Source organism: Micropterus salmoides, unplaced genomic scaffold (genome assembly GCF_014851395.1).
Source record: "Micropterus salmoides isolate LMB-PRFRI ecotype aquatic unplaced genomic scaffold, ASM1485139v1 Ms_hic_scaffold_7, whole genome shotgun sequence".
Taxonomy (NCBI): domain Eukaryota; kingdom Metazoa; phylum Chordata; class Actinopteri; order Centrarchiformes; family Centrarchidae; genus Micropterus; species Micropterus salmoides.
The window spans coordinates 23,128,888-23,143,824 of NW_024044459.1; the positions used below are offsets into that span (position 1 = coordinate 23,128,888).

General features: G+C 39.2%; 1 protein-coding gene across 5 annotated transcripts in view; it reads left to right on the top strand.

Annotated features, from left to right (window-relative positions):
* Nucleotides 1-1,957: 1,957 nt before the first annotated feature.
* The window catches only part of pdlim5a (PDZ and LIM domain 5a), a 71,682-nt gene continuing 58,702 nt past the window's right edge, over nucleotides 1,958-14,937 (top strand). For 2 of the 5 annotated variants that reach the window (XM_038704165.1, XM_038704167.1), the window contains exons 1-2: nucleotides 1,968-2,147; nucleotides 2,556-2,822. In XM_038704165.1, the coding sequence (XP_038560093.1) occupies nucleotides 2,724-2,822 (99 nt within the window). In that variant the 5' untranslated portion in view covers nucleotides 1,968-2,147; nucleotides 2,556-2,723. Of the gene's footprint in view, nucleotides 2,148-2,555; nucleotides 2,823-14,937 lie in introns of all 5 variants that reach the window. The other 3 variants (XM_038704163.1, XM_038704164.1, XM_038704166.1) reach the window with 3 other exon arrangements.

The following is a 14,937-nucleotide window of genomic DNA, read 5'->3' on the forward strand; positions in this document are numbered from 1 at the left end:
GTCGTCGGTTATTGCAGGATACAACATATGAACAACAAGTGACTAATCAGCAGTGTGCGGTGTTTTTAATTAATTTAACAACAGAGACTGCAGCAATTAATCTGGTTTCTACTGGGGCAAACAGGCCTGAGAATGGTTAGGTCAAATTGTGTTCACCATATCATCAAACAAGGCTAACCAGGACTTACTCATTATCCATGTCATCTCCCTGTATAAAGATGCTTTTAGTCCTTTTTACAACAGGTATGAGCAACCATCTGTGATATAGCTTCGAAGAAACACTCTGCCTCTTGTAATTTAATTTGCTGTAAAGTTTTAGATCTTTCCCCCCTCAGCTCTGCAGCGGAAACAGGGTTAATGACTCCGTCTCTGCTCTTCCCAGGATCTCTGCTATTGTTTAACTTGGCTGTGCTGGAGAAGTGTGCGCTGTCTTTGTTAGATTCACTGTGGGAACAAATATTAGCAGGCTAATGAAGAGCATCCTGTGTTTATGTGTGTGACTTTGTGAGTATTTAATCTTCTCATACTGTGTATCTATCATGATGTTATCTCCGTGTTAGAGGCACATCGTATGTAATATTCAGCTTGTTTCATTGTGCAAAGGTCAAATGCCTGACCTAGCCTGCTTCCTTCCCCCTATCTACATCTTAGTCATATGTGCACTTTCTCTCCGTATCTCTATCTTCTTTTAATCTATCTTGGAGATTTTCCTCTCCCTGTCCAGCCACCTTCCTCTTCTCTAAGCTCATGTCCATCTTCTTTTCTCAAGCTTCTCCTCTCCATCTCTGATATTTGTTGCTTTTTCATGGGAAATCACCTTTTGACTGAGAACTCAGGCTGCTATAACAACACAGTTCAGAGCTACGACTTGGCAAGATGTACTGCCTGTGCGTGTGTGTGTGTGTGTGTGTGTGTGTGTGTAGTCATGGCCAAGAAAGTAATGGGATGAGTGTTTGATTGAGCCACTACTATAAATACAAAGTCAATATTGATCTGTCTGGGCTAGAAAATGGCAATGGACAGAAGCCAGTGCAGAAGGAGAAGAACTTGTCAGCTGTTGGTACATAAATAATGAGTAAACTGAAATAAATAATGCTTGTTCTGCACTAGATTGCTTACATCAAACAAAATATACATCTCTGTAGCAGAACGTACAGAGACTGAGGGTAGTACAAATCACTTGATTTGTTATGCTTGGTTCTTTAATGTTTATAGAGGGAGAGGTAGAGGCATGAAACAACATTGAAGATTTACACACCAGTAAATAAAGATAATTAGTTTAGGACAAAGGAACTATAGGATAGAGAATAGTATTTAAAAAGAAAGTGACAGAGCCAATTTAGTAGTGATTTAATAATGCATTAGTGTGACGATCTCAACCTTGCATTGATTTTCCAAAATGCTTCTCTCAAAGTCTTATAGTTGGAGCGTCAGTGCAGCAGCAGTGAAACCACCATGTTACAGGAGTTGAACAAGGTGACCCTGAGCTTGTGTCCAATCACAATCAGCCCGATGTAATAGTTAAAGGTAAACTTTGAAAGACCTTTTAATTGAAGCCTTAGGCGCTGGCGTGATCTGGTCACTGCTGGTTCCGCCTCAAATGAAGCAGCTCGCAGTCCATGTTCCCAAAATATCCGGGTGAAAGATAAACCGCCCCCCTCTCCCTTGCCCTGCTCTCCCTCTCCCATGCCTCCCCTCCCTCCCCTTATCATTTTCTTTGTGTGCAGTGCTCCCACACTATTTTTTTAATCCCTATCCCACCCCCTCTTTTCCTCTCCCCCCTCGGTGTTGTCTCCTCCCATCCCCTAATCTCCCACTTCATATCATCTCCTTCATTTCTCCTCCTCTTCTGTGTTCCACTCACTCCACCCATGGGCGATTCCCCTCCTCTTTCTCCTCCTAGTTCCCTTCCCAACCTAACCTCTACCCGTTCTTTCTCTCGCCTCCCTCTTCTTCTCTCCCCTCCTCCACCTTTCCCCTCCCCTCTGTCATTAGCTGGTATATAAGAGCATTGCATCCCTCTCCACCTCTCTCACACACATACAGTGTGTTTGCTGGGAAGGGAACAGTCCAGGGGAAACTAGGGATTACATTGTCTACCTGCTTGTGAAAGAATTATTTTACTCTCTGGAATTTCCATTAAACAGGTACGGCCTTTCCATTGACATAATGATATCACTACATAGTATGTGCAACAGTTATATTAATGTTAGCTGTGTAATTGTCCCCTGATGAGGGTTTCCTGGGGTGTATTGTAAGTATTTTATGCTACTGAACTGCTTCAGCATACTCTAGTGAGACAGAAAAAATTTGCGTGTGTTTATTTTTATATAATGTATAATTGTATAATGGCATTTTACCATGGCCATTGTGTGTTTACCTAAAGTGGCTGTAACTATAGTTTTTGTTTTGATATATTTGATAATATTATATAGTCTTTTTTAAATGTCCTTTTCTCTTCTCATCTCCTCTCCTTGCATTGTCCTCTTGACCCCTCTTTGGATAAACGCGCAATAGCAAATGTAATGTATGCTTTTCCTTCATATCTTCCTCAGATCTTGGAACAACATCTTAAGTGGAGCCATAGCATTTCTGACCATCATCTTCATCATCATCAAAACCCAGTGACATCATTATCATCACCTGATCTGCAACATATTTTCCTGTCTTCAACCTCATCACTTGTCAGTAACATCAACACAGAACGCATCATCAAGGAGACCATGAGCAGCAACTACAGCGCCACTCTCTTAGGCCCTGCCCCCTGGGGCTTCAGGCTGCAGGGAGGGAAGGACTTCAACATGCCCCTCACCATCTCCAGGGTAAGACTAAAACACGCACACACCCTTTGACAGACACAAACACATGACGATAGGTCTACTCCAACACACTTTTTAGTATTATTTATTATGCGATACTAGCATGTGTCCCTGTTTTATCTCCACACATGTACACTGATTCATCACAGTGCAGCTGCAGAATAGCAGCCCAGCGATGCCATATGGCCGATAAGTAATTAAAAAGATGAAAACTGATTTCCGTGCTTCTTTCCTTCCCCCTCTTTCTCTCATCCTCCTCTCCATCTTTTCACCACCTCGCTGCATTTCCAGTGTCTCCCTGACTCAACCCCCACCGCCACATTTGTGATAGCTCAACTGAATCATATGCCATCTGTCGTGTATTGACCACACAGGAAACCTTTTCTCACTCTCTATGCATACCACTTCACTGTCTGTAGTGAAAGCGCAGCAATCAAAGTTCTGGCACACAGATCTTGGCTTCACTCCCTCCGCTTGAACAAGTAACTTGATGGTCCCTTGGTTTCTAGGCTTACCTCTCGTTGCCCTCCCAGCCTGCTCTTCATTCACACATTTCAGTTCACACAAACACTGTATGTTTCCCTCATCGCTTTGACTATAGTATGATCCTGAAACATGATAATCCTTTTCTAAGTTTTCTAAGCACACACACACATTACTAAAACTGGCAGTGTACGGACTTATGGCAACATGAGACTGATGACGAATGGCTTGCCAGGTCTGGTGCCAATCCCCCTTGGGGCCGCTTTGGGTTGCCATTTTTTTGTCATTAATTTGGATGTGATACTTTTCCTACTAACTAAAGCCATGTGTTCTTACCACAGTGGTGTGTTTATGCGTGTGTATATGTGTTTGTGTTTGTGTTTGTGAGTGTGTACACATACTCCAACTTGTGGAATATGCTATCTGAGTAGCTGAGAGAAAAAATGACAGACAGAAGTCAGAAATAGAAAAAGAAAGAAAGAGAAGCTAATGTTATACAAAAGCAACTCTGTGTACACAATCTCGAATATTGACATGTGGATGCTGTCACATCTGCAATAACAAATTATGAGAAAAATATTTTGTAGTGCAAAACAAATTATTCTAAGGAAATCATGCCAATATGAAAAAAGATGATAAATGGAAATAAATGGTGATGTTAATGTTGGTCAGTGAAAGTCTTCTTATTCCCAGAGAAGTTGGCAGTAACTAAACTATAATTGTCTCAGTAGCCCACTCTGACCTTTACTGCTGCATCACAATGACAGTTATATGGTTTGAGGTTTCAAGATGTTGGAAGGAGCGTGAATAACCACTGGTGCAGTTTTAGGTGCTGATATAGTAAATGTTTGTTAGGTCTGCTTAAGACAGTGAAGTGCACAGTAAGTGGATTATATGAGTGCTTAGTGTGCTGGTGTGCTTTCATATTTATGGATAAGTTTAGGCTCAGATCACATAAAAAATTACAGCTCCTTTTTTTCAATAAGTCAAAGTGAATGAGAGTAAAATAATTTAATAATAATAATACAGTTTTCAATAGCTGATTTACATCTATCTTGTTTTGCATATAAATGTCTTAAAATGCCATGGGTCCAATTGTATCCAAAGCAATGTGTTAAGTGGCAGACAAGAATATTGTATATCAGAACAGCAGTGCATCTGGTTTAGGAACTGACTAAAAAGTGGCCATTATTTAACTATTTAACTAAATGTAGATTTGCAGAGGACAGAAAGAGGAGGAGAGCGGGAGACTGAATGTAGGGTGATATTGATATGCAGTGCATGGGAATGAATCTACACACACTAAGACAACTTGAGAGTTGATGACAGCCAGTCTATATGATGTCACTCAACAATTCATCTATCTAGATCTGCCTCTCTGCCCCGCTCATTCTTATCATACTTTCATACTTTCATCCTTTCATACCTTCCTGTTTGTTTTTCTCCACCCCCCGCCTCTCTCTCTCTGTATCTATGTGCCTCTCTGTTACGTTTGTCTGTGACTGTTAGATCTTATGTAAGATGTGACTCACTCCTCAAACAATATAGTTCAGTCTAGATGCAAAAATCAAACCAAACCCTAATCTTATCCGACCTATTAAATCCAGTTTATGGTGATGAAGGGCAGTGGTTCTCACCGCGAATCACTGACACATACACACATACACTCATTTACACTGGCACACACAACAGAAACACACACACACACACACAATGGCCCCCTGCCTTTTTAACCATAGAGTCGGTTCTGAGAAGGTACCACAGAGTAGGGGTTATTAGAGAACGCAGCACAACTGCCAAACCACACTTACCCAAACAGCTGCTACCTCTAAGCTATATACATATGTGAATATACTGTGTGTTTCATTTTTTGTACAAGTCGTAGCCACGGTATTGTCACATTGTACAAGTATTGAATCATAGGTTTGAGTAGTTATAACCACAACTGTACGTCCTGAGCTATCGGCCCAGTGATTGCTGTTTGTGCAAATTGTTCTCACCACTTCTTTTTCTTTTCTTTTACAGCATAAAAAAGATTAGGCCATGATTGCTTCTTCACAAAGTGCCAGTGAAACATTTTACTACGGCATTCCAGTTTGACATAGTCCATAAAAGGAGATATTTAGAGAAAAAAGGAAAACTTTTTTTTGTAAAAGCAGGCATTGTGAAAGAGAGGAGTTGCTAAGTTCTCCTGAAGTATATTTATTGGTAGCCTGCAATACCTTAAAGCTATCCATTCCAAATAATACACAGCTGTACACTGTAATCCATAGCAGCAAAACAGCTGGACATTACAACAGTCAAATTTAGATCAGATGAGGCAAATATGCATGCTGATTCTCTTATTCAGAGTGTATATCCGTAAGAACTCAGGTGAGGGTCTTCTTCAGGGACAAGTAGCTGTTGATAGGCTTAAAGAGAGTAATGGAAGCGTTAAGTGTAACAGTTAGGACACACAATTGCCTTCATAAGCAGTAGTCTCCCTTAGTGAAGCAAACATGCCTGTTAGTGAAGAAAACATTTAATGGATAGGCTGCTGAAAAGATTTTGTAGAAAACAGCCCGCAGAAGCACCCCAGTTACAGTTAATCCTCATTAGGACTATTTATTGTGAAATCCATTTACTTGTTTTACGGATCAAAGGATTTCCAAGAACCTCATGTGTAGAGACAGAAAATAGCTGCTGTCTCTTCCCAGTTAAATTTACAACACAGCAAATCAATATTTAAACCTTTCTGAAAGCAGCCCATTTACAGGATCCACTGCTAAAATAATTTAAGTGAGGGCAGTCCAGTGGAGCGTGTGCATTAAGCTTCCGAGAATAGATGCACCATTTCACAGGTCAGCTCCCATGACCATCTGTACCCCTGTTTTAAGAGCTCCTGGGTATATAAGTGTGTAAAGAATGTATAATGGACATTTCAGAGACTCAAAGTATAAACTGCAACTTTATGCCGGGATAGATCATTTAGATTTGACGTTATTTAAGGTTGGGGGTTCAAGTATCTCTGTTGTTTAAATCAAATATTTTTATATGCTGATAGAAGTAATACATTTTAGATATTCAGGGTCCCTGTTTATACATACATTTCATGAGAATTTGAATTTATTTGGATTCTGTTCTATGCTCAGTCCATAATTGTGCATCTGAATGTCATCACTGGATAAATCCTTCCTCCAGAGCTTTATATAGAAAAGTCTGTAAAGATAAAAACAGGTTTTGAAGAATTGGTAATCACGTGGGGTGAAGTTTGTGCTGTGACTACAGCAAGATGACCGGACAGCTAATCTATATTAAAACCTTTTTCGTGGAAGAATGCAACTCCTGGAACAGCATCAACGGGTGGCTGCCTCCTGCCTCCCCAGAGATGCTTTTCAAACAGGCGATGATTACAACTGACCACAGTGATGGGTCTATTTAAAAGACTGTATAGTTTTATACATAGTCCTCTGTCCTTCCACCTCCCTCCTTCTCCCAGCCTCTATTTTGTCCTCTTACGGTGCTTGCTCTGACGCTCACATCGCGTCACTGATCAGGTTCCAAACCTGTGATCTTGCAAACTTTGTGCCTTAACCTTTCATTCCAGACTACCAGTTGACAGCTCCTCCATTTGACTTAATAATACTTAAATCTATCTTAATCAAGTCCCACATTCCCCTTTGAGTATCTATCAATCTTAGTGAAATATTCCCAGAGCCAGAATCAACAACTTATCATTTCCCCTCCCACAAATCAAGTCTTTTTGGGTCAGACTTGTTGTATTTGGACATTGGAACAGACTAGACCTTTCTGCGTTGACAGCACTCAAAAATTAATCTTACACTCCATAAAATTTGTTAGATATGACGTTGCATTTCAACATCTGGCATTCAGTTCTTTTGACTTTTTGTGATGTCACTATTCTTTTACTACTCCTAGTTATTTATAAGCACCATAATACTATGAATTGAGAGAAAAGAGAGGTATTACTTTTTGGAAATATTTTCATCCCCCTCCATGTTGCATGTTGACAGTTATGTGTTCCATCTTGGTGACCTCACTAAGGCATTTCTGTCTCCACTGATAATTGACTGACTAATCTGTAGTGAAAAGCCCTCAGTGTCACACATGCCAATACAGGAACCATGATGAAATGAAAATCACACCTTTCAACACTTAAAATACACTGAACTTAAAAACCTTTAGCTTTTTAGTTGTTCATACAGGCTAACGTGTTCCAGTAGCGTCGAGTTATAATTCAGTTTTGTTAAGATCAAACCTTACGAACAGTTTCATGAAGTCACTTATCTATAATGGTCAGCTGAAGGACATAATAATAAAATATAAAAGAGACTTAGATAGGACTAATCCTCAACCTGCACAAGTTATCTTTATCTTACTTTGAGTAGCCCACATTCTTGAAGGATGCTTTTGAGTGTAACTGCAATGAACTGAATTATTTGAGGCCAGAAAACTTTTATAACCCTGGTAGACAAGCACAGCCAGGTCATAACACGTACTGCAGTTCATTCGCAATGAAGAGACTTGAATACCCTATTGTTTAATGCAGCTGTAATGTATTTTCCACAGTAACTGCTAATTTCCACCATGTCTCCTCCGCCTTCCTCACAGGATACTGGCCTCATGGCTGGTATGATGTTTATTCATAATAATATTGATTGACTGATAGAAATAAAACTATAATGGCTGTGGGTTAGGAGATCAATAAAAGGAAAATAAATCTGTTGGCGTAACAGCAGTAGCTATCCTCTTTCTTCTTTGGTTTGTAAGTATTCCCTCTTGATACTTTGTTTGGACACTGTGCACTGAACTCATGCCTGCTGGCAGAAAAGCAATATAGCTAGTGATGGTAATATTTAAATCAGAGTGAATTTCAACAAGCTTTAACAAGCATTCACAAATGTTTGTTGGTGGTTTGGGCATGAGAGTGAGTTTAATCAATTTACTGTCCATTTCTTAGGATACAAAGGGACTCAAAAAGCTTGTCGCAGTCAGTTTATACATCAAATAAAAATATCTGTGGTTGTACAGTTTGTGGATTTGATCTTAACTGAGAAAAGACTTATCACACCGAGCATTAACTCTGTCTTTCTAAGTCACTGATAACCTCACGTGTGCTGCTGTGTGTGCAATCAGGCTTTCTCACTAAACATGCAATTTTAAGGTATTATTCAACTGCCTCTGTGACCAGAAACCCCTTGATACTCATGCCTTGCTAAACATTCAAGCAGTTTTGATTACCAGAGTCTCTGGATGAATTTCTCATCCTCTGAGCTACAAACCTACTTGATTAAAAGTACACTGAGTAATAACACTCACATAATTTCTTCAGAATATAGGGAAATAATTGTTTCTCTAACTCATGTTCATTTTTGGCCCGGTTTTTCTTTCCAGACATGGACTATAGCATTCCACTTAGAACATATTCTAAACAAATTAAATATGATATCACATGTAACTTAAAACCACCATTTTGGATTAATTGCAGCCTCTGTAAGTATGTGCTACTGATGACGCACAAGTAACTTAGAACAGTCCAGTCTTGTGTTCACATGGCTGTATTCCTGAATGTGTGTTCATCGGCTCTGCCAACGCTAAGTCCCCCAGCACCATGACAATCACAGCATTGAATCTGGCTGTGAATGCTGGCTTGTTTGGTTTAGTAAAGTGCAGTTTGCTTTTACAACTCAAAAAAATCTCATGTGAATTTGTTGATGTTGGTATTTCTGTGTGTGTGTTATGTTTGTTTTGTTAAAACATTGCCCTCTGTGATGTCAGTACCAGTTCCTTTCCATGTAAATGCCCCTGTAAAGGAAAAACCCACCCGAGATTGTTAGCCACTAAACAGGGGTGTCAACAATGCAGCTTTCAAATAAAAAAAATCAGCTCTGCTTGAGCTCATGTGCAAAGCTTTATGTTTAATATGTACAAAGTGTTTTTGTGGGTTTGGCAGTTGTAGCCGCAGTGAGAGATCTATGGGAACTCAATCTGATATAAACATTTTTTATTAGCGTCTCTTGCATTAACATACAAATCAGGCGGTGAATATTATTAATATATGACCGGTGCACACACAGCTTTAGGGGAACAAACAATTATTTTTAGATGCTTTTATTAGATTGAAAGTATGTGTGTGTGTTAGTGTGTCAGCATAGGGGTGTGTATGCATGGGTATTCATGCACATGCGCAAACACACGCTATGCCTATACTGTTACATAGTTGTTTCTGTGTTCAATCATTTTGGTTAGACTACTGAACAGATGCCCATTAAAAACTTGATAACAAAACATTATGTTGATTCTATGTCCCAGTTAGAGCGCTGTCTTTTCTATAAAGAATGATCCCATAGTCTCTATATTCTCCATTGTCAATGTACAATATGGCATACTTATACTGTAAATCCATTGTCAGGTTTTTGATGACTGGCCTGCAGTAAGGTGGACTGTACATTTCCGTAGTGATGCAATGGTCTTTAGATTCTTTCAGCTGGTCATCATTGTCAGGAATAGACTTTTAACCCCCAAGTACTCAAGAAGGTATTTCTGTTTCTGTTTCAACTATTTCCATGATGGTGCTGACCTAACTGCATGATTTATCTCATTCAGTAGCATAAATTGTAAATGAAACATTGCCTAACAACGTTACTATGTGTTACTGATGGATAATACAACTAGGCTGAGGTGATGTCTGCCCCTGCTTATGTCTCTGGCACGTTCTTAATATTGCTCTTTCTCTCTGCTAACTTTTTCCATCTCTGTCTCTGTACCTCCGTCTTAAATCTCACTCACCCATGTGTTTCTTCCCCTCTGTCTGAAACCCTTCAAACTCTGTCCGTGCTTCTTCCTCTAACTTTTTCGTTGTTATTTTGCTGTTTACTTGTTGCTAAGAGAGTCAGAGCACCGTTGCTGTCATGCTGTTTTCCTGCACACGTTTCATTTTAATATCCATACTTTGGTTATAAATGAGGAGCTAATGTTGTGTTTTTTGACTATTTTTCCTAATTGCGATTTTCTGTTCCCACATGGGATTCAAAGATACAATACAGGGACATTTGTTGTCATGTAGAATCATACCATAAGATAGCCTACTGGAAGGCTGCTCATTTATTTATTTGTCATTTATTTGTTATATTAAAATATTTCTGAAGGCTCGCATGTGGAAGCAGCTTTTGTGGGTGTTTGAGTTAAAAGGAACAATCTAGGAATATGTGTCTCCTGCTCTCAGCTTTTCAGTCATAGCGTGATGTGAACCATCTGCCTGTCATCTCTGTCACTCCTTGTGCTGAAAGCGGGCATTGTTCAAAGCACTCAAACTGGTCAGTGTATTTTCAAACCAGACAGTGTTTCAGCACTCCAGCAAGGCTGTGTTGGAACCCGTTTTTGTCAAAGCACTTAAATCAGACAGCATATGTGTTGAAAACTTACCTTGCTGGAAGCATAATGAGAAGTTCATCTGTGGTGGGTTTAACACACTGGATGTGTTTTTCTCATTCTTTTGAATAAATGTTGACACGAAGATTGATCATGTATTCACCATGAATATATGATAAGGCAGGGGGATGTTTTGCAAAGGTAGTGTATGTTGCAGAATGTCGGGGTGGTCGTAAAAAAGCATGTAAATTGTGACTTCAAGTTAAAGCAGCATAAAGCAAGCATTTTTTTTGGCCTACTAAGCATGGAAGAATTGATGGAAGAAACAACCTGAAAAACACAAACTTTAACATTTTATACTTAAAGTTGCCATGGTTAACTCGTTTTTAAAAAATATTGTCATTTACATGTTTAATAGACACATAGGAACATTAGCATTCATTTGGAGTTGTGTTTCTGAAAGACTGTCCTCCCAAGAAAAACGACAGCATCAGTCTTTTCAGTAAGCTAGTGCCCAAAAACAAGCTTTGTTTACAGTGAAGGGACAAAGCCCTCAAGCAGCCGTAGGAATTGTGAGTCCCGTTCGTTAGGAGCAAAGGAGTAAGTAGTGTGACCCTGCCCTAGAGACCCCTAAGGTCCACAGATGGAGAAGGCTGGGGTGGATGGAGGATCAACAAAGCGTCAGACTTTGTCATGGGGAAACCCCTGTTTATTTCCCATTTCTGACTAATAGTCAATGTTGTTTTCTTTTAACCCTGAACTTGCACTTTGTCTGACCTTAAGCATGTGGCTATTATTGTAATTATGATTATAAATGTCCCCTTATCTTAAAAAACTATTCATTTTATCCCAAACTGATCTTTCCCTATAGTCAAATTACAGATTAACAGATTTATTTTTCAGCAGTGATTTGTAACAGTTCTGGAAGGCACAGACAAATTACGTGGCGCTTCTATGTATCGTTCTTAAGGACAAACTACATATTTTGTCATTTAATTTAGAGGACTTGTTGGCTTCTGGCCACCTGCAATGTTCACTTTCCTTTCTAGTTCTGTTTTGGTCTGTACTAACTTCAAAGAAAAATCTATGATTAACTTGTCTGTCTACTACCACTCCTACCATGAAGGGATTTCATCAATTGTTGATGTAGAAAATCTTTATTAGAGCTTAAAAGCAGGCTTTTTGTGTCCACGCTATGATGAGGATTTCAGTTCAAGCTTCTATAGGCACTTTAGCCACTGATCTCATTGGTGTAAATTCAGATTGTGCGATCATCAAGTCCCAGTCTGACAAGACAGATGTGAATGGAAGTTTCTGTTTTTTTGTACAATCAAAAACTCCCAAGTTCTCTTTTTGCTTTTCTCATCTGTTTAAGTTGTCTCACTGTTGTGATGTTTATATTGGTGGTTCATCAAAGGGCAGATTCCTGGAGGGTTATTAATATAAGTCGTGGTCAACTGTTAACGGATGTCTCTGCACATTTGGAGTTGAGCTCTGCTGCTGTCAGAGAGTGTGCTTGATAGAACGGCATGAACGTACATACACGTACTGTAAGTGTGTGTGTGTCTCCAGTGGATATGTGCGTAGTGTTAAAGCTGCTGTTTTCTGTCTTGGCCAAAGCAACTGAGCCATAAATCAAATACCCTGGGAAACTTGAAGACTTTGGCTTGTTGCGTAGACAGATTATTTAGTTTTCTGTTTTTGATTTTCTCAATGATTTTTTGCACTCTCTTTGATATGAAAAGTGAAACTACTTTCAGCTCTGAAATCCTTTTAATCATAGTGATTGAAAACAAATGTTTGCTTTTGGTATACTGATTTCCTACCAGCACAACCTATATACGGAATTCAGGCATTAAGGTTAAATTCTCTGTTGTATGGCCTCTTGTTCTCCTTGTTACTTTGATACAGAGGGAAGCAGAGCAGTGTTTTGTGAGTGTGGCTGTATGTATGTTGCGTGTGTGTGTGTGTGCATGTGTGGAAGGGGTGGGGGCATATAATTGAACATTTTGTGGTGAGGTCCATAACGATGCCAGAGTGGTTAGCAAGAACACACCCCTTCAAATGGGTTAAAAATGTACACAGAATATAAAACAGACATTCAGTACCAAGTGTACCAAGTGTTAGTTTTTTCTCCTTTCCTTCTGTTTCTCCCTTACTTCCCATCCATGCAATTTTAATCACTGTCGAGTCGATCGCTCATTACTTTCTTCTTCCTGCCCTCTGTGGTTGTGAGTGGTGGTGAGTGATGTTGCGTGTGTTGGGCTAATATGACTATAAAAGGTTGGGGCCGCAGAGCCTTAACACTAATCCGGGTGCAGAGCCTCTTTTATTAGCCCTGCTTGTGTCTGTCTGTCTTTGTGTGTGTGTGTGAGAGAGACAAAGATAGAGGCAAAGGAGACAGACACAGAGGGGGGATGCAACTCACCAAAGACGTCCAAACCCACATTACACTCTCTCATCCTTGCCTGTCTTTTCTCATTTTGCAGAAACACATTTTCTTGTAGAAGCACCAAATTGAAGTGAAGTGATAGCTGATGGGTAAGAGTAAGAGCCACTTCATAACTAGAACAGCCACAAAAGTGGTCTGTGTACATGTTCAGTGAAGTGGTCTGTGTGGTCCTTTTTCATGCTGTCAAAAGAAACAAATGACCTCACTCCCCTTTGTACACACTCAGACCTTCTGTGTGACCAAGAATGGTCAGAATCACAGCTGCAAGGTGTTTTTGTTCTTGAAGATACAATATATAACAAACGCACAAAACCAAATTGTTATTTGATTGCGCACAGTTTGACATTGCATTTCAAAGACATAAGAAAAAATTGTTATGAAAGAAAATTGTTATGTTGAACCTCTTCACATTGGTCTTAGATACAGCGCATGGGAAAAAGACAAGAGTGTGTGACATCCTACGCACATTTCCAAATTTGTGACTGTCCTCCCTCAGCCTATTGATAAGAATGGCTCTGGTTAATATATGCCTCACTGTATTGCCCTGTCTGTTGGTGACAGTGACTGTGAGTAAAGACAGTATTTCAGGTCAGAAGTTATAGTATAGTAATACTATAAGTAAAAACAAAGAAAGTCTCCTTCCATGATATTTCCGCGTTAATTAAACAGAAATAAATTGTTTCTCATGTTTGTTTTTCTACGGATGAGAACATTATAATTTGCATCACCATTACTTAAAGCATTTTTAAAAATCTGCCTTGCCTATATAAAAGTATTTTGATAACTCATTTAACTTTACCAAGAAGGAAACGAGGCATAGCTTCAAAACAAAAAAATAGAACACATAATTACACATTTAATCTAATTAGACTTTATTTTGGTGTGTACCCAGGCCCACTTGTGTGCCTGTTAAGTGCTTAGTTGCCTTGCAACTGTTCACTTGTTGACAAAATATGTTTAATGTTTCTCACAACTAGATAGACAACACCACCAGTTATGAGTGTGGAAAATGTTACATTTGTTCCCCCAGCACAATTATAATGATGTATTTAACATTATTGTCAAAAATAGAATTGATACAGTTCATCATTTGTTCATGTTGAAGCCATGTTGAGCAGCAGGGTTGGTATTAAATGCCAGCCCTGCTGTTCAACATGAGTTCTTTTGTGGCTTGAATCTGTTTCAAATTAACCAGCTTCCCCCCGAGTGGAAGCACAGTAATTAAACTTTGTTTGGATGCAGATATTTAAAGCATACCTGAAAAATCATGGAAGACACTGAAAACCAGAGACAAGAGAAATTGTGTGTGCATAGTGTGTGCATATTTTATGATGTGTCTAATCTAAGAGATGTCTGGCTTGTAATTGCTGTTTCCTCAAAGCCAATAAAAGTGGAATGTGTCTACACCATGTAGTGTCCATTAGCTATTTGTCACCTTTTTAACTGCATTTTGTACGGAATATAACGGCATAATTGCTTTTTATTAGGACTAGATTCACTTTATTTAATCTTTATTGTAATAGTAAATTGTGTGTCAAGATAAGCTTCATTTATTTGTTTACTAAGTCAGTCCTTATAAAACACCAGCGTTTTAGTTACACTGTTGTGCTGCTGTTGAAATGTGGCTCAAGAGTTGACATAGGTGCCCCATTATCAGATTGCTACATGTCAGCTTCCATATACTGCGGTCCTAACATACAGCCGACACAATTTTGTTCTTTGTGATCTAATTTTAATTTTTTGTGTTTACTCAACCAAACATGCATTCAAAATGTGGCCATTTAGCTTTCTGCTAGCTTTTCAATGCATGTA